The 23,367-nt window shown below is 39.5% G+C and overlaps 2 protein-coding genes and 1 long non-coding RNA gene across 7 annotated transcripts; 2 read left to right on the forward strand and 1 right to left on the reverse strand.

Moving 5' to 3' along the window:
- Positions 1-267: 267 nt before the first annotated feature.
- On the reverse strand, positions 268-16,804 carry LOC111248100 (uncharacterized). 5 transcript variants are annotated; one of them, XM_086984082.1, is made up of 2 exons: positions 16,667-16,804; positions 268-1,562 (listed from the first exon to the last, which is right to left on the reverse strand). In XM_086984082.1, exon 2 carries the CDS (start codon positions 1,560-1,562, stop codon positions 543-545), a length of 1,020 nt encoding a protein of 339 aa, XP_086840208.1. In that variant the 5' UTR covers positions 16,667-16,804; the 3' UTR covers positions 268-542. The 5 variants fall into 5 exon arrangements, with proteins under 5 accessions (XP_086840208.1, XP_022655609.1, XP_086840207.1 ...); XM_022799874.2 differs by lacking the exon at positions 16,667-16,804 and adding an exon at positions 10,165-10,322; XM_086984081.1 differs by lacking the exon at positions 16,667-16,804 and adding an exon at positions 8,025-8,048.
- LOC111248101 (DEP domain-containing protein 1A-like) lies at positions 10,643-12,114 on the forward strand. The gene is made up of 2 exons (XM_022799876.2): positions 10,643-11,264; positions 11,504-12,114. Exons 1-2 carry the CDS (start codon positions 10,836-10,838, stop codon positions 11,597-11,599), a joined length of 525 nt encoding a protein of 174 aa, XP_022655611.1. The 5' UTR covers positions 10,643-10,835; the 3' UTR covers positions 11,600-12,114.
- Positions 16,746-20,155, forward strand: LOC147757006 (uncharacterized). Its single transcript, XR_015324085.1, has 3 exons — positions 16,746-18,431; positions 19,164-19,316; positions 20,047-20,155. It is a non-coding gene; the product is annotated as an uncharacterized LOC147757006 (long non-coding RNA).
- Positions 20,156-23,367: the final 3,212 nt, after the last annotated feature.

Genomic DNA, 23,367 nt, shown 5'->3' on the forward strand with positions numbered 1-23,367 from the left:
TTTGCAATAAGAAGTTGAGTACGAAGTTGAAGTTTGCTGCTGAGTTAGTGCGACACGTGTAAAGAACGCCGCCATTACAGAGCCGAGCGCGCACTTTGTGGTTCTCATGGCAGCGTGGTGAGAACAGATACGTAAGCTAGGACGTTCCCCTAACTCAGGGTCGACCAAGAAAGAATAGGCGAAATTTTTGGGCTTCGATACACTCGAATCGTATTAACTGTATTGATGCATTCGAATATATTAGCTAATACAAATGACGCGTTAAAGTACATAGACATTTGAGTTTATTATTCATAATGTTAAATCATCCGATGAGACATCGTATGCTCCAAAATCTAAACAAAAATCCTCACTTACGTGTACCTTTCATGTATCAACCAGCCAACTGACGGGTAACAGCCGGCATGTACAAAAAAATATTTTTGGAACAATAAGCGTAGCAAAACTATATGATAACTCGAACATGCCTCTATAACGTATTGGGCTTCAATGGCCTACCCACTCAGTTCAACGGGCGCTGACGGCATTCCGTTCAGTCCTATCTATAGATCTTCCAGTTTGACGGATAGGCACACCTTTCCATTAACGACGATTCTAGGGTCATAAGTCAAGAGGTCATCGATGGCGTAGAATTTTTCAAATCCGTGTCCACCCAGCTCCTGGGGATGATATGGACGAATAAATCCATCCCATGTCGGCTCATTATTGGCAAATGTCACCGCCATCTTTTTATGCACCGGTTCTCCTTTGATATTGTACAGTTCAATAATAATTTTTTTCTTCATTGGCCAGCCGCTGAATGATGGCGGGTCGTTAATTGGTTTGAAAAAAACACTCAAATAGCGTTTGTCAGCGACAACGGTGATCTTGCAATAAACCTGAGCGGGGTATTCACCAGTTGCCCACGTCAATGTTGAGTGTTCCTGAGTAAACCTCTTATATACAAAGTCATCCATGAGCTTGTGCAATTCAAAACAGAAATATGCTTTCGTTTTTGCTAATCCGATTCGGGCGGATATCATCCAAAGCGGTTTTAACTCTGCTTGAATTATCTTGATCAAATTTTCCTTTCTTGCCGCTGCTAGGGTACTATCTGGCACAACTGATTTTGCAGGAATTAATGCCATTTGGGACGCATGATCTTGGAAAGTTTGGTTAGTCGTAACTGCTAGGTTTGGAGTAGAGGATGACGGCGCCGACGATGGGTCTTTAATAAAATGATCGGTTTCGCAAGTCCAAAGATGTTCCCTGATTTGCGCTAAGTTACCCTCGTGCCCGCATCCGCAGATAAATGCCATGTCTCTAAGGAAACTTTCTGTCAACTCCACGCGTTCGCAAGCCGAATTCTTTTTGCATTCAGAACATCGAAGTTCCAGACCCGCTGGACTATTTCTCACGATACAACAGCTCCAGCAGAACACGTGTCCGCAAGACCCGAGCACCCGTCGAAGACTGAATTCGCCGCATGCGTCGCATGTCGTGATGATGCCGTCCACGCCCCCCACTGGTGACAATGAAATTCGACCAGGATTTAGATTATCAGGAAGATCCCGGAAAAACATCTGCAACAGAACAATCAGAGTAAGTGCATTGAACTACGAGAATAAGGAAACAGCGAGCTCTTCGATTGTGATAGTTGGTCAGAATACCTACGTTTACCTCGAAGTAATGAAAATGATAGAAAATATGGGATGACGCAAAAGGTTTGTAGGTAAAATAGATGAGCGACCTTATTACGAGTACGGGGTATTGGTCATATATACCATTTGCCCGGAATGCATAGTTTGCTTAGAAAACTTTTAATCTTGGATAGTAATAGTGACACACACGTTATTGTTTGTTATCTGCGCATATCTTTCTAGTTGAATCGTTCTTCACAATACAACGTTTAGAAATCAAGCTAGCTATTTAAAATTGTGCTAATGAACACATAACCTGCCCAATCCTATACCCAGAAACTATCGCCGCTGCAAAGCGACTTGTGGGCAGTTTTACCAGACGTTAGCAGTCACGAACCTTTGTGCAATTATGCTAGGGCATCTTCAGCGGCACGATGATTCAACGTTGTTAGGGAAAGGCCTGTCGGATAGAGACGTATAGTCTACGTCCGAAATTTCCCAAGCCTACAGAATTAAAACTCCCTGTCTCTAAAGAGGCAAATGGATACAAACAAACGTCTGCTAAAATTAATAGCAGGAACACGGGCAGGAATAATAGAAATTTGGAGAAAACGATGTGAAAAAAACTTCGCCGAGAACAGGATCAAACCCGAAACGAAGTTGGCCTCCGTAATAATAACAATAACAATAATAACAATAATTTACTGCAGCGCTACTAGCGGTATGATAACGTTTTACTCTCACAATGCTCAGCAATGTTGTGTACGAGTAGCATATAGCGATATAATAATACTCTTCTCATTTATACGTAGCACCTCTGTTGAACCTCTTGCGTAAACCACCATACGCGTTCATTCCCTAATTGTATGTGTTAGATGATGCTAATTGTTGTTGATCTAAAAGCTGAAAACCTAAGTAATTTCGCCTAATATATATCGGTTTCGAAAACCATCTAACTATACAATCTTATAATGATCTATAATTTAATAATTTTGGTAATCATTCTACACTGCATTTCGCCAGTGTTCGTCGAAAGCAAAATTTGCCCCAGATGTACCTATAAAAATTATACTGCTTTGTATCGGCGTTCATGAAAACACAGCTATACTTTATGGAAAACGCAACTTTTATTTGGAATTGATTGTCCAAGTAGTAATGCTTCTACAGGGGAATATTACATTTAAAAGAAACGTGTAAACGTTTGCCAACTATACATCGGAAAGGGGCACAAGTAGGCCCACACTTTTATACAAAATAGGCTCACAGAGTAGACCTTCAACTATGCCATATGAAAATCCCTTTATATATATATTAAATCTGTCCAGGATATGTAAATAAGCATTAAAAAGGTATGCCTGTATTGTTTATATGCGTGGCGTCATGTCGCTATTAGCTATCATTAATTCATTGACTTTTAGATCCTTGACGAATTTGCGGGTCTGATCGAGTCACATGAGGTCTAGTTAGGCTTTTTAGAGCAGTTCTCCTTTGTTGCTATAATTACGTTTGCTGTAACTGTCTCAATCGAGTAATCGACTAGAAATGAATGAGCTGACGAGGCTTCATAGGGTAGCCTCCCTGACAAACAGGCCTCACTTCAATGAAGCTTTGTTAAGAGGTGAAAAACAGAATCTTTGTGTTTGTGTAAAGTATTGGACGAGCGACAAGTAAGAGTGCATTAACATATACACAGGCGTTGCTACGAGTGAATTAGGACAATGTGTGAACAGGTGTTACAGAAACATTTATCAGAGGAGCTCGTTAATATTGTTTCGCCGTCATCTTTTAACACATCCAATTGTAACAATAATTAATATTTTGAAATGTTTTTCTACACGTAAGTACCAAGAATCTCTATTTCTGCTCGAAGTTTATTTTTCCAATAGCGTAAGTTTGTATTTGTCCCTTGTGATTTAGGCATTTTTTTTGAGCACGCCAAAATCTGTTTACTTTCAGCCTATAATCCACGCCCGACCTGACCGCTTTTATCATACCTTTTGGAAAAATCGACCCATCTTCTTAGTCGAAAATGCAAATTCTGCTGGATAGTTAGACTATTGCTACCCAAATGCGTACTGTTTCGGTAATCGAACTGAATAACTAGCGGACGGCCGTTTTTTATTTCTAAATTCAACTTCTCAAAAATAGATTTTTCACACATGTACGTATCATGCAGCACTGCCGCCGGAACTGCTTGAAAAGATTACATTTATTCGTTCCATAAAACTGAAATATACACAAATTTCAGAGGGAAAAGGCATGTTTGCAAATGTGTGCATTTATTGCTGTCTAAGGGATACACTGCCTAAGGGAAGAGTTATGAACCTGAAGGCAAAGGGTTTCTTCACGTCTTACACTACATGTAGGGGAATTGCGCCGGAAACTGTTATGGTGTGAATATTGCAGGCCTAGTTCTGCCTACATGCCTTTTCCATGCATCTAGGCATAGTGCTAATAGTAGTAGTAGTAACTAAACGAATGGAACATGAATGGCTTTTTAGGCCTACTTCGTGTGGCCGTTAGTTCTTATGAAATAGACCTATGCATCACATCATAAATGAGCAGTAACGATTAAACTCTACAGCTAGCCGAGTTTCAATGCGAGCTGGTAGAATCGAAGTGTGCCTCATTAATGGTAACGCAGATAGTTGAAAATCATTACTTACTAATTTAGTTTCTTTTTTTTTTACAGTTTTTTCATACTATTTGTACTAAATTCTAAGGTTATACACGATGAACTGATTTATGGGCTAAGGCCCATAAGAATGCAAATATACATGCGAGATTTCAAATATTGCACTATCTAAATAAACGTTGCTTTTGGGTGAGAAAGCAATGGAGTGCAGGTTTATTCTTTAGTATACATACTTTTTTTTTTCATTGCCAGAATAAATATATATGTATCGGAAATAGTAATACAAAGCAAGACAAATTGTGGCGTACAGAAAGTGCGCGTTGTGGCCGCCAATCAACATTGTGTAATTAAAAAAGCCTTATATCAATTTTTTCAAGGCTTATATCAAGCTTATATCAAGGCTTTTTATAAAGGATAATTGCTTGCTATTTTCTAGTAAGTAAGAACCTGCGCTCTGATTTGTTACTTACAAATCATAGTAGATAAGTACTCTATTGTATCTCTAAGAGCCCGAAGCACACACTCTAGTAGAAAATGATACAATGACTCAGTTTTTCTATCAACTCTTTCCATTTGAAAGTTTTCTGACAGCTCAAGACTCTTTTGAGATAAGTTTTATTTAACTACATTTTGCTCACCTTAATAGATGGCTTTAGTTAATTGTAAGTAACGTTTTTAAAAGGTCCATATATATTATGTAACAGAGCCATTTACGTGGCACAAACCAAACAGGACTAATGACCTCAGTTTGCCTGAACGAGGCCAGTAGCTCGTTAAACAATATGTGTGTTCGTTGTACAGCGTAGTACTTCCTCGACCGCTGACAGCATACGATAGAACCACTCTTTTCATGAGGTCTCGCAGGTCTTCCTCGAGCTCGTTGTGTATTAAAAGATATTCATTTAATCTATCATAGATCGAGTCTACGTCTGGAAAAACAAAAAACTATTGAAAAGCAGTGCATCGTCAGGCTGACGTCAACTCGGAAGTGTTCGGTCGATTTCTTTGTCCTATTCGCGTAACTCGCTCTGGTTTTAGACAAAAACGTACTTGCATTAGAGAAACATTAGAAAACTCTTCCGTTCATAACATATCGTACATTTTCACCGGCAAGATAAATGTCGAATCATCATAGGGCGCTATTTATGGACGTCTTTAGCCTGTTAAGTGATCGGAGGCTCTGGTGTTGATAGTAAATATGACGATGAAGGTAAGGTAAATAGTATAGAGCAACACGTGTTACATACAGATAAACCAAAAGAGCGGTATCGAAAGATACGCTCTAATTGGAGTAATCTTACATGAGCTCTGGCGTCGATGCATTGTATACTTTGTCTATCAGCTCAAACTGCATTTAGAGTTCGAACGACACATAGCAGGCTACCGGTGTTTGTCTGCATTTTTTTTCTGCCAGACTAACAATTATTACTACTACTGCTGCTGCTGCTGCTGCTGGCTGTTGTTACTCGAAAGCCCACGAAACTCTCGGTGACAATGTTGTCATCGAAACATAAAAAGCATCACAGGTCAAGCCAGCACAGAGGGTTCCAGGCACTTCGATGAGCGCCTTGAAAGGAGTAAATGCTGTAGTAGCATGTTATTACGGTTCTACTGTTATAATAAAGTAGCCTGGAAATCCAAAGCGTTCGTCAGATAGAACAATGCTCGCTCTCAGTAAAAACTACTGAAAACTACAGTGAAACTACTGAACCGTATGGTCAGCTCTCATAAGTCGTATCCATTACAAATTGACTCAAATAAGGCCATCATAAAATAAGGACCACTGCTTAGAAGCATGCTTATGTGATGTTAGTTATTGTTCACTCAGGTTGACTTTGCTGTAACTAAGTTTAATAAACCACAGATTTTATGGACAGTAACTTGCTTGCAAAATTCGAGTTAGTTGTTTGCTTGTTAATGCTATCTATTATTCGGGCCACGTGTTGTGGCTTACCAGCTAATAAAGCACTGCATATAGTTACGACTATTAGCAGCACAATTAAGCATGTTTCGGGGAAATTTGTCTCTTTATTTAATAAAGTTAGGGTAAAACAAAAACATTCTTCAGCTAGAACATAACAACATTTCCCACGGATATCTTCATTCAGTTTATAAGTTTAAATTATTTATGATACCATAATACGGCACGTACATCTAGATACAATGTGAACGCAAATCGGATAATATTGCATTTTTTTTTATATACAGTAATTTCTCTGATTGTAAAGTTACGCGCTCGTCCCAGCTCTATACTAGTCTCTCTCTCTCTCTCTCTCTCTCTATACTAAGAGATGTTGTCAAGTAGAAATTGTGTAAATCCTACTCTGCCTTGTTGCAATACGCCTAACAAATCAGCGGCCACTACGCGTCACGATCATAAACTGTATAAACGAATCAAGCAAATTGAGTTAATAGCATGTTGAAAGCTTTGTCATGACTCATTTACATAAGCAGGCCAGGCCTGGTCGCCAAGGGCCCGACAATATTTTCGTGCCCATCGAACGCCACGCGTAGAATACCAGACGCCGTTAGGGTTAGCTATGCGCTCAAAGCTGATAACAAGATCAGTGGTGACATTTTTGGCTGTTGAGGCTTTAATAACCAAAGCAAGTAAAATAACTGCAATGTCAATTAAAGATAAACAAATTAATGTGTGTTTTCGTACCACAGGGCTGTCTATCGTTGTTTTGTAATAGCTTCGTGCTGATGCGTGACGAGATTGTAGCGAGCATACAGGCTCGATATGCGGATAGCTTGCGGTGACACTTTTTAGTTAGAATCTAAAACTTGTTTTTTGCGCAATGCCGAACGCCAGAAGTTAACGAGAGTTTAGAGCTACAACAGATCGAAATATATCAATGCACTGAATTTGGCCAAGGGAACTAGCTCCGCGCAACACGGATGGAAACTTCAACAAAAGCATCTGTTCATCGACGGAACTCTTCTACTGCACCGTTGTTTTTTCATCATTTTAATTAAGTCTTACATAATATCGCACTCCGAACGGTTAGCACAGTCTCTGCTCTACGTTTCATATAAACATGTAAAAATTTCTAAAATTCTGACTTGTTTAGTGCTCACTGCCAAAGTTATACGCACAATATTCAACCCTCCTTTGCCCTTATCATGTAAACTGAAATTATGTAAAATTTAGAATTGATTAAAACTCGGTCGACGGTGAATGAACGCAGGATAACGCTTCTAGTATAACTAAACGATTTAATTTAACTATCTGCTTTGTTTAGATATGGTCTTACAAACAGCTCTGCCTGGATTTAGACGTTCCGCCATGCATATATATATATATATATATATATATATATATATATATATATATATATAGGTGATATGCCTGACTAAAATGCTCCCGAAGCCCCGTTCAAAATATCGGGACACGCTGTGGTTTAGGTTTGAATCTGGGCGTAGACGTTTTGTGTGCAAGACTGCGATGCAGGAGTTAAACCTCAAAACACATAGGCCCTTCGAAGAGTCTCAAGAATAGACATGTGCACTACTCTTACTGGTTTTTTCAGCGTCGTGCTAGTTTCTGATAAATTGTTTTCGCTAATCGGACTATACGGTCCGATTTTGGAAATTTATTTGTCTATCTATTCGAAATGCACATAAGATACCAACCAGATGCTTCTCGGTAAGCACTAGCGAGAAAAGCCATCATTTGTTTAAAACCACAACGAGTAGAGAACAGAGTGAGTTGACCACAATGCGACGACTAGCAGACCTACCTTTATCATTGTACAACATATACTCACCGAAGACATCACTGGTTCCAAAGCATCAATGAACACCTTTTATCAATATCAATGAGCATTTTTGTAGCACTGAATATTTTGTAGTGCTACAGCTTTGAACCGGAAAGACAAATGATTGTCTCTGATGATCACACGGAAACAGTTGATCTTTTGTTACCTACGAGGATTTTACTACCAAGTATAGGTTGCTGTTGGTCCAATCGAAGCAATCTGTTCCGTATATCGACAAACAACGTACGTTAATCGGGTTGTGTCTCGAATACACTGTTGGCAAGTGAAAGTTATTATTTTACTTATTTAAAATTGGTCCAGGCATAGCCATATACAAAATGCTGTATACATTTGCAAACGGACGTCGTAGAGTTTCCGCCAAAAACTAATCGCCCCCCAAATTTTATTTCACCGTATGGATAAATTACCACAAAAACTGTTAGTGTTTATTTGCAAAAATGATACCGGTATGTATGTATTTATTTCTTATATAGCCCAATTTCGTAATCCTACACGATATATAGGACTTATGTTCAGTACAAGCCTTGCTTTGAACGAATGAATCAATCCTTCCTGTATTCTAGGCATTTGAACAGCAATGCCATATACTCGCGTGGTGAGTGTCGCATAACAAACTTTGTTGCTTCTTCAGCTCAGAATGTTTGCAAACATCGAAAATCAGTAAAACGGAAGACGTTCTACGAGGCACGAGTGATGCTGATGCATGTTCAGCCGGTCGCTCATGTATGTCATCAGAGCGCACCTTTACCCACTCGTAAACCCCACACATACGTAACAGAGACAGATTTATGGTTGAGACGACAATTCCATTCGTTGTTATATGTCCATTGTTGTCAAACTTTTCGGTCAGCATTAACGTGGGTGCCGGCAGTATGGTGAATGACTGCTAAACGGGCGGCAAAAGCTAGTAGTACCATTTCCGAACGTCATCAAAGACTCAGTTGATAATCGGGGCAATCGTAATGATACAACTTATTGCGTTAATTGTTGTAAATTATAGAATAAAGTTTTACGATCTAGGCTGCAAGGTCGAATGGCTAGCTACATTAGTGATCAGCTCCTATGTCGACTGGTCCAGTTCGAGCGATTGAAGTAGGTCAAAGCGTTTCGTTCCGTTTCTATATCCCAATTTAGGTTCCATTTCCAATGTAGCCATTGCTAACTCGTACCAGCGATATATTTTCTGTATCGTTGCTCGTATATATAGCGTAAGTGTACGAAGCGTATGGTCGGTCATACGTGAGGTCAGCTGCTCGCTTCAACGTTACAGCAAGGGACGTATGGCAAGCAGGCCTTTGAAAGTCAATGAGTTAACATGGCTACATAGATGGTTTGTTTGCCAATCTTCCTCCAATTTATTTTTTAGACATTCATATATCCCGCTGAATTTTATAAAAATGAAAAAGCGTTTGGTGAGTTTATATGCCAACAATTCTAGAAGCGCAAGAGAGTGTTTAAAATATCTTATGGCGTACTCTAGCGTACTCGAATGCGGGTTGCGAGTGAGCTACCCATAGCAATCAACAATTAGCGTTGACCAAACTGGTCAGTGTGAATGTCGTGGGCGTAATAGCTTGGGTGGCTATATGTATATCACTGAAATAAGCAGGAACTGGCTGGTTTAAGCTTCACTATATCGTATTAACTATAGATTGTTTGCAAAATAAACCTGATATAACAAAATTTCTTGTCATATTTTAGGAAAGTTGTAAAACCAAACGTGACGTGTCTCGGCCTCCCGTACAAAATAACCGTGTAGTCATATGAATCAAAGTACAGATTGTTTCAACTTGGTACATAATTACTGTCTCAGATATTCGTCTTATTTTTTTTTTTTCCTTATGTTTGTGCCAATATTGAGGCTCAAATATATGGGTTACGGTTTACAAGCTTCTGATCGTATTCTGTGCTTTTCTCGACGAAGCGATTAAAGTAGGATTGTCACATTAAGGCCTAAAAAAAACCTTGATGGAAAAGGATTTGAAGTCGGACAGATCGTCGATCATTTAACATTACTACGTGGACACGCAGAATGAATTGCAGGGTCAGACTGACAAGTGTTACACGAACAAATAGAAAGATCCATAAAGTTTCACAAACAAGCAATGTCCATTCTAAGCAAGCTTACCTCGTAGTACAACATATAAGATGACAGACAACCGTCACAACTCGTAGACAATATGGCACCAACATAGGTCTAAAAAAAATATTTACTTAGTACGATTGCGCACTTCGGGTGAAATAGCTATAAACAAACTCTGTTACAGCTATCGCTGAACGTCCCTCGAATGATGACTATGACTCACTTTGACCTATGAATATGTTCGTGAATAAGTTTACATGCCTAGAGTATAGCATTATTCCTGTCTCTCTAATTCCTGCTATGGCTGTCTAACTTCATTTGAATACATCCGATGGTCCTGAGCGCATCGGAGGATAGGCAAGTGCCTTTAGATTTACTATTCAAATAGTGCAGCGAGATAATGACTAGACCGGGCTCTGCGTTTTTACTGGGTTATTGTTTGCGGTTAAGCGGATACCCTCTCCTTTCGGCGAGGGAACTGATGCCGGCATTAAAAGAAATACTGTACATTTGTCGGTTCGGTCGCCATTGTCAGGCTAGCGATTGATGAAAAAATCGACGTTATTAATGGTGCAGTGGGGCGTGGTGTTGTCGTATAACGAAGTGGCAGAACTACCTGGACTAGACGTTGTTGAAGAAATAGTGTATTACTATAGCAAACAAACGTTTTAGCAATTTAACAAAGCAACGAAAAGCTGCTCGATAACACACAGAGGATGGCCTTGCAAGGACACTCAACGGAGCAGTTTCGTGCCACGAGAACGTGGAACACGATTGTGTTGGCGGTACAGAGTGAGCTACCTGTTCGACAGTATCGTAAAGGGTTCCGCATGTTTACGAACTGTTTTGCTGGAAAGGACGCTGTGACATGGACGCTGGATTACCTTGAGCGGAATCAAGACACACTGTTCGATCCAAAAAGCAAGGAGATCACTCGTGAAAAGGTGACGCTCCTGTTACAAAAGTTCGTTGAACAGAAAATTATCGAAGATGTCCGTGGACGTGGACATGCATTTAAAGATTCAACTCAGCATTTCTACACATTCACTAAGGACCATACCCTCATGCCAGTCACGTGCCGATATGCTAGTATAAAGGACACAAACCGAACTTCGACAAGGACCCGAAGTAGCAGTTTAGGTCACGTGAGTAGTAATAAAAAAAGTCGAGTTGTACTCACAATTCGAGCGACCTTCAAGCTTAGCAACAGCATTGCGCAATCTGCGCTCTTTCCTTCGCGGTTCTACCCTTCTTTCAAGAGATTTAGGCCACTATCTACAACCGATCTGGTTTTGCCGTAGTCTATGGTCTACATTTCTTTTCGACTATGGATAATACGTACCTGTGAAACGAAATAAATTTTTCTGCATTTTATTGTTTACAGATTACACCTCCAACGCTTAGGTGCGCAACGAGCATGGTGAAGCTGGCTTTGGTCGGCCTCTCAGCCCAGCGGAAACGTCGAAGTTCACACGTATAGACTTCGGCCGAACTAGATAAAGTTTATAACTAGAACTAACACGTTTAGAAGACTTGGTTGGCAAGGTAAGCCCAGAAATCTTGGGCCCGAACTAGCCAGCGATCGTCGGAAGAAGAGCAATTTATAAAAAAAACAACGATTTACTATATACATATTTTTCTGATACCATTGCAAGCTTCTTTGCCACGCGAGCTTCTTGAATAGCATGAGCGATATGGAAGCTCCACGAGAGAAGCGAGTGAAAAAGCTTTAAAAGAGGTTTCTTAATTGTCTTAAAGCGATATGTAACTTTTTAGACTGTGATATGGGAAAACCGAATTTCCTCTTGCATCTTAATCGTTTTAAGATCTTCAAGAGGACACCAAGTCTAAAATCATGTGACTTGAGTTAAAGTAAACTAAGATAAACCACTGCCAGCACGAATGCGAACATATTCAGGTGCCAAATCTAACACTGTATAATATGTAAATATCTGTATACAATAAACATGATCTTATCACAAACCTGTTTTTTTAGTGCCTCACGATTTTGAATTTCCACGGTTTGAATACATTTCTGTTACGTATAAATTAAGGAAAATCCGATAGTGGAAGTTCTTCGCCTTTGGTAGATTCGTTCTTGACGAAACACGTGTGGTCTCCGCTAGGTAGTAGATCACAAAATCTACAGACAATATCTAAACTTGAAGGCCATAAGGCATTTTTAACATTAGCTGATATCTCAGGTAGAACGTTGCAGTCCTGCTTACTAATAGGTACGTTTCATGCCTCTGCTGTCGCGCTCCAACAATGGACCAAACGACGACATTTATCATGACAAGTTAACAAATTTCCTAATTGGCAAACTGACTGGCTAGAATACTTGCTGAGCGATTATAAAGCAGAGCGAAATATTTCATAATAGTAAAAAAAAAAATGGGTCTAACATTAGCGATGCATCATAAATTAGACTTTGGCTGATCTCCACACAACCCTATAATGTTCCATCAATGATACGGCACTGAACTGCAGATTAGAATACCGTGGGGTGTTTGTTTTTTGGTACCTTATCATAACTTTGTTTATTTACGGGCATTCAGCCATGTTTCAAGCCGCTTTGAATGTTTTCAGCCAGTAACGATTTTAGGATCGTCAAAAATATAACTTGTGCCCAAAGATAACATTTTGGTATTGTATAGGGCTGAGAATATATGTAGTACTCATTATTGCTATAAACTATAGTATTATTATAGTTAGTAGTATTAGATAATATACGAAATTTATTAGTTTACGATATGAATACTAATCAGTAGTCCGAAATCTATTAAATATCTTAATATAGGCTTTTCTAATAGACAGGGGAATCGTATTTTTTACAACATCAACAAGCTGCGTTGTGTGTAGCATGTTTTTTTGACAAAAAAAACATTGACATCGTGACCGTGTTGTCATTGGTAGATGTCAAGGCTCGGGCTAGCTTGTTTTTAGAGAAAAGTCTATATTAAGATATTTAATTGATTTCAGGCTACTGATTAGCGCAGCAAGTGTTTATATAGAAAACTAATTAATTTAGTAATAACAACTTTTTCGACTCAGTAGGTCTGCAGATGAGTTCCGCATAATTGACGCAAACGTACAACTGTACGAAGCAACACTATATCGATATCATATACGAAATCAACAGATCCGTTTTCTCATTATGTATTTGAGCTAGGCTGAACGCTGTAACACTTTCTAAGCAAGCCGAAAATGACAGAATATCCATAACTGAGTTAACGAGTAGAGACACAGTGCGCTCTAGCTTCGAATCCGGGCATCGACACACTTTGCTGCGTGCCATCCGTCTGACGAAATGCCCAACAGCGATGTCAAACATCAAATTGAAACGTCGTCTGGAACCCATCAGAATTTTACAATCTTCGAGCAACGTTTTCGGTTGCTAGCAAAATTATGAAGCATCCCAAAAGATCTACTGCGTCAATGCTGGTAAGATCTTGAACAATAAACGATTAGCCGTATACTAAAAGCACTGACTCCTTCACAATTTTGAGATGTCTGTTGGATTTATACGTAGTAGTTAGGTGTGAAATAAAGAAGACAGACTGAATCCTTACGTTCAAAACTGGCTAGTTTTAACTAATCTTCTACATGAATACTTCTCTCGTCTTGTGGTTCGCTAAGTTCACCTCTAATCATCGTCGTAATGTCTAACCTACTCTCCTGATGTATTAATAATGTAAAATACAGTACAAAAAAGGTTCAAGGGGATAGGGTTTAATCTCACTGAAATATGAGTTTATCTTTAGGAAAAATAAATGTCAATCATGAAAAAGTACGCTAACCGTTGGAGCAATACCTGCGCTCATTATCCGAGAAAATCTACTTTTATTATAAATCACAAACTAAGATATTACGCAACTCTTAGCTTATTTTGACCATACCCTCCGCAAATGGGTATATGTTTCATGTACAATAGGAGTCTAATAAACAACTGTCTGTATTCTGAAGAGTAGAAGTAAGGACAGAGAGATGACGTTCTGGATTTAGCTTTTGCAGATTTTCGATGGCCGCTTCCAATAGGTGTAATTAACATTCATACATCGCTACGTTTACAGTAACAGGTAACACATACGTTGTAATATTATATGTATAATTCTCCCCAACGTTTCGAGTTTTACGTCCGGTATTTCCGTTACCTATTCCATTGGACTGCTAGCTCCCAGCACGAAACGAAGTCTATGGCCTGGTTTGAAGCCAGACCGTAACGTGTCCCTAAGGTTCGCAGGCAAATACGTTACCCACTAAGCTATCACGGACACGTGCATAATTATCTTAGATGTGGCAAACTAATACCAAAAATTTAGCATACTCCGCTACGTTCGAGTGGTCACGTTGCGTCGTCTGCTAGAAGACTGCATCGGGCTACATACGTCTGTCGCATAAACGTCTGTATTTGTATGTCTAAAAAGCTATTTACTTCCAGGATGGGTGGATATTAATAGCGACTTTTTTTGAAAATCGCTGGTGGCAGGAATGCTCTATGCACACCTTTTACAATCTACGCAGTGCGGGGCTCCAGAACCGCGGCCCGAAGCCTAACATCCCCGATGCACCGATGAAGTATATGTATGTGCGTCGCGTTTCCTAGCAAGAAACGCAGACGACTCGAAAACTCAAAGTATGCTCTGCATCAGCATCTGCTTCTGCCGAGAGAAATTGAAAGAAGGCTAGGCGGAGAGAAATATGGCGGCTTTCAACCGATATTAGGGCGAAGTGCTGACCGGATGCCCCGACAATCGAAGGTCGAGTTCAGCCGGCAGCTAGGCAAACTTCCAGTCATCGATGCAGGCCGTTGGCAGTCGGACTAGGCACGCCTGTTTGAGCGAGTTATTCGGGAAAATGGACACTGGCGATTAGAAGAAAGAGTTAACGGTTTGTTATGAATCTATGATAAGCCAGGATGACTGGGAGTATCTAGTTCCATAAAAAAGCCTAAAGTCGCGCAATTTATGAAATAAGGAAGACGCATTTGGAAGAGGTAAACACGGTATCAAGAGCAACGGTACAACTCTGGGAAGGTACTTTCTGGACGAGAACCTTTTAAGAGAACAGTGATGGAACGAGTTTGCAGTTTCGAAAACAAAGGAAGCCTCCAATACTATGCGTTTATTAAATATGTGCTTAATTTTAGACATAAAGTTGTTAAGTGAGTGATCAGATGAGAGCCTAATATAAAACGGTCCTTCTACACTTTCGTACTCTATATGACGGCGACCAATGCAGGATCTAGAAATTCTTTCTATCCACGATCTAGAAATCAGTGAGGTGAAACGTTATGTAACCTGCAATAATCTAATTATATTGAGAATACAAGCTATATTCTTTCATAACAATCTTATTATTATGTTCGCCAGTAAAATTCAGATAGCGCTAAGCGTTAATAGTACTCAAATCTATTGTTATTAAACTATTTGTTCTCGTTATTCGGGTCGGACGAAGTCGATCAAGTTCAACTTGCGGCAATACAAACACCATTCCAAAAGTTTTAGGCAGATCGCAAAATCTAGAAATGCAGACGTGGAGTCAAATATTGAGGATCTGTAAGGGAAGTTTTTGATGAGGAAGTTATCAATATTATTATCAACTATAGACGATTCTTTTAGATAAGATTGAACACTTCAACGCTATTCTAGCTTCTTAATCCTTTATTTGCGGTCGTCTCCGTTTTATGCCAATGTAATGTTAGCTTGAAACTTTTAGCAATTTCTAGCCACAGTAAATCAATGCGAAAATCGCAACACGCGATAGAGCCAAACCTGCAGAAATCTGTTGGCGTTCAAAGGTATCGAGTTTTAGCTGACAGAAAAATAATTGTTGACGCCTTTTTAGATAAATTTTCGATAAATGCACGCGCTGTTTAGGACCGTATTGGTTGTGGATGTTGATGGGAGTCCGCCACTCTTTAAGGTACTTTGATTTTCAGGTATAATTTATTTTAGGTCGTCACCATATTGGCAGTTAGTGCATGATTATTTCGTTCATTCAACCTACATAGCTACACGGATTGTATGGATTCATACAGTGTTGTAGAGTTTCACCAGCTACCTGTACAATGATTTCAATCATTGTTCTGTGCTATTCTGTTCAGAAGAACACGACTGCTGGTGCGAGGTGCAATAATATTATTATTAGTCTCACTCAAACCTCTACAAATGCTACGGTCCCCCCCAGCCACTACTCCTGCAGCAAACGACAATATCTAAATTGTTTCTTTCTAAAAAATTCTCTCTAAATAAAAAATTTAGGGCTGTAAACGTTGAAACGAACATAAGCCAATTTTCTAACAAGCATCTGCGAATTCGCCAAGCCGCTTGCTCTTCTGAGCTATGTGCTGTACTTCAGCACAACATTGTCGGGACACAGAACTTCACTGGCCGTTCCTTAGATACACGCAGAACGTTTTCGGATGCCTTCGTCATAACGACTATCTATATACGTTCAACGGAATGTCTCGGAACTATGCTACCGTACAATCGTTCCATTCTGGTTTTGTCTCAAAACTAGTACATGTGAAAGACAGACGTCTTACCGAGTTGTTAACGAGGTAAGGTACGCGCCTTTCTTCGCTAACGTCGATCCTGTTAAAACTATTTTATAACATTGAAAAAACGACGACTTAATAACACATCAATGAACACCAACTCGCAGCTGTTGGGTTGGCCTTTACCGAGGCAGAAGTCGCTCTGTTTACACCCAGTTAGCGGTACTGGGTGCGCCCGCAGACCGCCTCTGGTTTTTGTGTTTTATGCCTCAGCGAAACGATGGAATACGTTGTTTTGAAAATATCCGTGAACCGCAGATATCAGTGGAATCGGATCAATTAGCGTGAACACACACTTCACAGTCCTGCCCTAGAAGCGAGCTAATTACAAGGTTTACACTAGGACATATAGCTGACCTATTTACGGTGTCCGATGTTACCTCAGATTATCTATAGTCGAGCAAAACTGCAGAGTTTCCATAGGAGAAATCAGGAAACCTTGCATACGGTACTGACTAGAGAAAATGCCCTTGCATCTTCCTGCGCATAACGTAACCTACTATACAGATTTGAGCGCTTTGAATCCTATTTTTGCCATAGTCTATTGAGATCGTTTTAAAATTTCGGACTTGGCTATGTGAACGGTGCCACAAAGTTGCCTCGCTTGGCAAGATTCTATTGCCTTTTACGGAATCATTTTTCTTAAATTTACTATGTCTGTGTATTGCTGTACATAGCGGGGATATACAATACGAAAAAAGCTACTCTGGCTTTCCAGAAACAGAGTTTATGCGTCTTCAATACGCCGATGCCACACCAATATCTGCTTACTCAGGTCAGCTGTCGATGACGTAATAACGAATTAATGAATAAACTATAAGTTCGTTTATTAAACATGGATGTCATTATAGATCGAATAAGTACAATGATGTACGAACGTAGGCAAACGGGCAGAAATATCTGTTTGGAGACGACAACTCTACTGCAAACATAAAAAAAATCTAAGCTAGGTAGCATTTGGCTAGCAACTATAACTCGATAATTGCACAGACAATATGAAGCATATGTGATATTCGATGCGTTAAAAAGAGGCATGACTAGAAGTTGCTAGCCTAGAACGTGCATCTTTCAAATCACCCAGTTAGAATATGAATGTAAACAAGTGGGAAATTACAGCAGTTTAATTTACTAGAGTATTTATTAAATGAGGTGTCCGTATTTGCCCACCTGTCTGGCCCTCTATAATGAGTAACTCTCGACTGTTTGGGTCAGATACTATTTTCCATGTAGTAACATCACCATGACCATCGCCAGAGTCGTCATTACCTTAATGTACTATTTAGCCCACTGCAAGCGTCCGTGAATCTGAGAATACTTTGTACTTGTTAAAATCGTTATCGGCGTCCGCAGTGTTTTGTTCATTGGCGATGGCTCATTGGTCTTCGATGAACGTGTAACAGCTGGCCTTGGTGTCAATTGCTAGCCAAAACCGGATAGATATTAACTTAAAGCAGAAATAACCATGATGAGAATACGGCGATACGATAAAAAACTACGTATACTAAGGCAGTTCTTTTGGCACACTTGCTATAGTTGTCGTTGTAGTTGCTATGAACATATCGGCTTCTTTGCTAACGGTGGCTCCGTCATAGTCAACCACAACCGCATATAACACAAATCCTTTGGCCAGCAATTTCTGTCGAGCTTTTTCACTGCCCAAACTTCTGTATGAGAAGACGATTCTGGACTTCAGCACTTACGCGTTGGACAACAAAAAGCAGTGAAGAAAAATGGCCAGCGTTCGACGAAACGGGTACATATGTTTAATGTTATGATCAGTTTTTCTGAACGAACAGAATCAATAGAAAAGAAAAAACAAAAAAACAAAAAAAAAAAAGTGAGTAAATACCTTGTCAAAAAGTTGAATATACGTAAACTAAATCGAATTTCCGATTGATGTCTAGTAGAGAAATAAGCGCACGGACGAACCGATGGATACTTACGCAAAAATGTGAAGCATAATTAAAAGCATATGACGAAACAGTTTCTAAATACAAATTTGCGCATTTTTCTATTAAGCTGCTATACACATATAGCGCTGTCACGGGTTTCGTTAAAGTGACAACAGTAAACTATTCGATCGTTAAAATAGAAGAAGCGTTTGCCAAAAATGACGCTACCGTTTCTAGGTTTCTTGCAAGTGTTGTCGTTATTAAGTTAAACTTGCAAATGTTGTTTTGTTAGACTTTCAATAAGAGATATCATTAGCCATTTTCTGGCGGCAAATTTGAACGTAGTTCCATTACATTAAGCTTAAATGCATGCTTATTTGACAATGATCACGTTCCTGTACGTAGTGAAAGAGACCATTGACGTCCAATATATATATATATATATATATATATGTATGGTCTTAACTGAATAGACTAGGTTAACCTTATTGGACTTAAAAAATCTTTAAAGGTACTTTTAGTTAGGTATAAATTCAATAATATTAGGTCTTATTTCCTCTGTATTGACACGTGGGTCTGACCTCATTTCTCAGACGTTTCAGCACAGATAATAATCGAAATGTCACGAATTCGATATGGTAATTGGATTAAAGAATCAATGCACAACGGTCAACGACAATACCTATGTATTTCGAGAAGCTCCTTATTTGCTCCTTGGTCACAAGACGCATCCATTGACTTTCGAAGTAAGTGATGAATACATTGGACGTACACCATATTCTCAATGAGAGGTTAAACGATAGGTAAAAGTTATTCGTTTAGCGACACAGCAGAATATTCATTCGGTAATTCCATGAACAACGTAACGTGGGAGTTATCTCTCAACGGAATTTGCCGTTGGCCTGATACGGGTTTTAGGTTACATGTCCTGATCGAACGATGCTCGGCAAAAATACGAAACAAAGAAGTAAACGAGCGCTGTCGATGACCATTTTACAAACGCCATTTATGTTATAGCAACAAGCAAGTTTAAATGCATTGTGCATCAGTGAAAGAAATCATATGAAATAGCTTTCGTCGATTTTTTTAGGTTACTATAGGAAGCCGGTATATTTCTCTAGCTGTAGAGGAATCCACTCTTTTTCGGAATATTTCCACTGAGACTTATTACATCTCCTGTTCCTACGATTAATCTTCTATGACTATGACGGCTGCATCGATCTATTATATGGGAGTGTGCCATGACGCCTTTGCTCTGGCAGGACCTTCTGGTAGAGATCAATCATCCTGGTCAATTTGAGTTTATTTTGACCTGTGTGGAACTTTTATTAAAGCTTATTATACAAACACTTTTTTAACAAAGTTTATCCTAAAGATATTTGATGTTGTTGATGATGATGATGATTTAAGAGCCTAAGAGGCCATACATGGGTTTACCTCGTGGAATGGAACGTTTGCTGTTTATAACAATTCCAGATGCTGGATAGCTTTGATAATCTTGTTTATCAAATACATCTTCTTCACTATCGGCTATATCTTCGGTGATCAAGTTCTCTGGAATAACCTAAATGATAAGGACTAATCGTCGCAAATAAAGTTTGATATTCAGTGTAATCAAGTGTATGATACAGCTCTAATAAGTATAGTAATGGGTAAATAATAAGTAGATAATAAATACTAAGTGGACAAATAGCTTTACTCAAAATTATTATTAAATAGCCGAGTACTATATTTTATGAAACATCTCACCAGGCTCGGTTGATTATGTTTTTTTTTTTGGATGACCATCATTTTTAGTGGTATTGAGCTGACGACTTTTATGTGAAAGATGTCTACATGACATTATTTTTTCAAGTTGGTCAGTTTCAAGCGGTACGTTATACCTAGAAACGTTCCAAGAAAAGTCGAACGTGGATACCCAGTAATGGAAGAAAATATCTAAAAGACTGAGCTTAGGCTTTTATTCAAGCTATAATGATTAATAAGCTATAATGATGCTTGCATCAAAACACTAACAAAGGATTTCAAGAGCGGGTAATTACGTCGATATCTACTGTTCCGTTAAGCGTTCTGCGAAATAGCTATAAAAAATAAAGGTAAAATATCTCGTAAACGAAAACGTATACATATACTTTTCTCCTGTTTATCTTTATTTTTAGTTAGCACTCGTGTACATCTTTCATATTCAGAAGCAGCTGTTTGTTTGATCTTTAGAGGTGAAAACTATGTATTTCAGTGTTATCCCGTTCATTCTACTATGTCTGGGTATGTCTACTATCTTTACAAAGATAATCGAGCGCGAGGAACGCTTGTGTTTGGCAAGACTTCTCTAAATTCAATTTAAGGCTCGATTTAATAAAATGTTACACTTGTCCTTCTTTAAAATATTATGTATGTGTGTATATACTATTATTAATATATATATATATATATATATATATATATGTGTTGATGGCAATCATGGTTAGAAACATATCGCAAACTTTTGTGCATTTCAAATTAATCATTGAATCATTCTTATTTAAGCAGAATGCCTATTGTAGTTCGGACACCAATGGCCTACAGTGTGTTTTGTCCTAAATGGTCTATCGTGTTGGCCTTCAGTTTAAGTCATCTTTGTAAAAAAATTCCAACAGGAACTCCATACGACCCGAAAACCTTCTAAAGCTGTCGTAAGGGCCTTCTAAAAAGGACCAATATTTATAATAGCAACACCCACCCTAAACTTGCAGACCCCCTGGAGTAGGCTCTAGTAATTCTGACCAACTCTGTCATCAAGCTGGGGTTATAAATCAACAGGACCAGGGCGGAACCTTCGAAGTTAAGAAGCGGAACACTTGCTAATAGGTATTTGTTTGGTGTGAACGGAGAAACTTGTCAGCTTCTCCACGTGTCATCTCTATATATTAAAATTGGTATTGGGTTTTTAGTTTTGGAAGCATGTGGGACATTCGCAGAGACACAAAGATTAGTGCCAACTTAGAATGCTGAACTTATTTATTTGTCTTTGTTAGTGGTAGTCAAAAGCTAGGTATGTAAAGGTCAACAACACAATATCCCAATGTACATAGAACCATTTAAAACACTATATGAATTTATCAAACGAAGTGAAAAGTCTGCCAGGTGTTCCAAAGACGGTATCAGGAAAGAACGAGTGGCGTGTTAGCTATCACAATTAATTCCGCATATGGGCAACCAACATGTATCGTCAACTTTACCCAATTTACTGTCAAGTCTGTGGCGGAACCCATGCATGGCAAAGCGAATGACTACGTTCCTCTTTAGCTGATTCGTGCCTTTCAACTCGTCATTCCACATCATGCTTGAAGCAAAGAAATCTCTATCGGTCCCCGTAGATTTTGCTTCCAGTTACTAAAGCTGGTTTTCAAACCTCCGCTGTTTAAAACACGGACCTCGGACTAGGGACCTCGGACAGTAGTGACAGGTCAGCTAGAAGATACGCACGATGATGTTGGGGCCACTAGGTGTAGTTCCAGCTCTCTTTTGAAGCAGGAGGCTTGCTTTGACCCGATTTAATTGTTGGAAATTTTCAGTTTAGAGACCTTTGCAAACGACACGTATCCAACACGTTGCGATCGGAGCTAGGTTGAGGTCGATCAAGCTGAGAGCGGTTGCGAGAAACAAGCGTTGAGATGATCCGATCGCTCACGCGGATGACGTTGCATTTTTGCGCAGTTAAGGTTCTGCCATCTGCGGAGGAGAACATCTCCGAAACAGTGGAAGGGAGCCATCCATAGGAGGTATAAAGTGCCCGTGGCCGCAGTCCTGACTCCTAAACTTCATCGCCTCCATCTTAATCAGGTTTACAATCAGTCCTGAATCTGGGATTATTGCGTGAGGTGAGATTAAGTGCTTACTACTCTCGAAATCTGTTCGACCTATATATCACAAAATCTTCTAGATACAAGATGAGTTCGACTGATTTTCCCGGTTTTCCTAATTGGTATGGAAGGCCCTCTAGGAAGATAGAGAATAAGAATGAACTCAGGTTTGTCCTCTGAGCTAGGCCAGTCATCTGTGTGAAAAGCGAGATTTCAGCCACTAGATCCTCAACAATTATTCTACTCTCTTGTAGAATCGCAGCGAAAACGTAGAGCGCACTCAAAGACACACCCACTTGGGCCACCGTTAGCCTCCCTAGGCGCCGAGTCGAACGTCGCCTTGAAATTGACGAACACCGAGTGTAACGGGCTGCACGGTGGCCAATGCCCTTTTGACGTCGGCCATCAATATCTTGCACGCCGTTTCTGTGGAGCATTGCAACCAAATTCAACCCATATCGCTCCGTTGGGATAGCATGTACGTTTTCTAAGTAGCTGCGGAATTCTCTGGCCAGCAAACCGAAAAGGAGCTTAAAACAAAGGTTTTCCCTTCGTTGTTTTCTGACATGATGGTAGCGTGGTTTGGTGGGATCACACACAGGATAGCACCTTTTTACTGGGTTGAAAGTGCACCGATTTGTAGACATTTATTGCATAGTGCCATCCACCACGATAGTGGTACAACGGCGTATCTGAGGTGTCGTCGCAGGCCCTATTTGAAAAGGCTTGGGAGACCTTGCATTAGTTCCCCCACTGTAGAATCTTATTGAGGGATATCGCTTTGTAGTAACATTCATCTACCCAGGCTATGGCAAAAAAAGCACTCCACATGGTACAGGGTTCATTGAAAAGTGGTTTATGAGGGCCAAGGAGCTTTATCTAAGCCACTCGTTAATGTGCAAACTCTGATATCTAGCAATGCTCATACGCGTATGCAATCATGTTTTATGATATA

This window comes from Varroa destructor, unplaced genomic scaffold (genome assembly GCF_002443255.2).
Source record: "Varroa destructor unplaced genomic scaffold, Vdes_3.0 BEIS01000003.1, whole genome shotgun sequence".
In the NCBI taxonomy this organism is placed as follows: Eukaryota; Metazoa; Arthropoda; class Arachnida; order Mesostigmata; family Varroidae; genus Varroa; species Varroa destructor.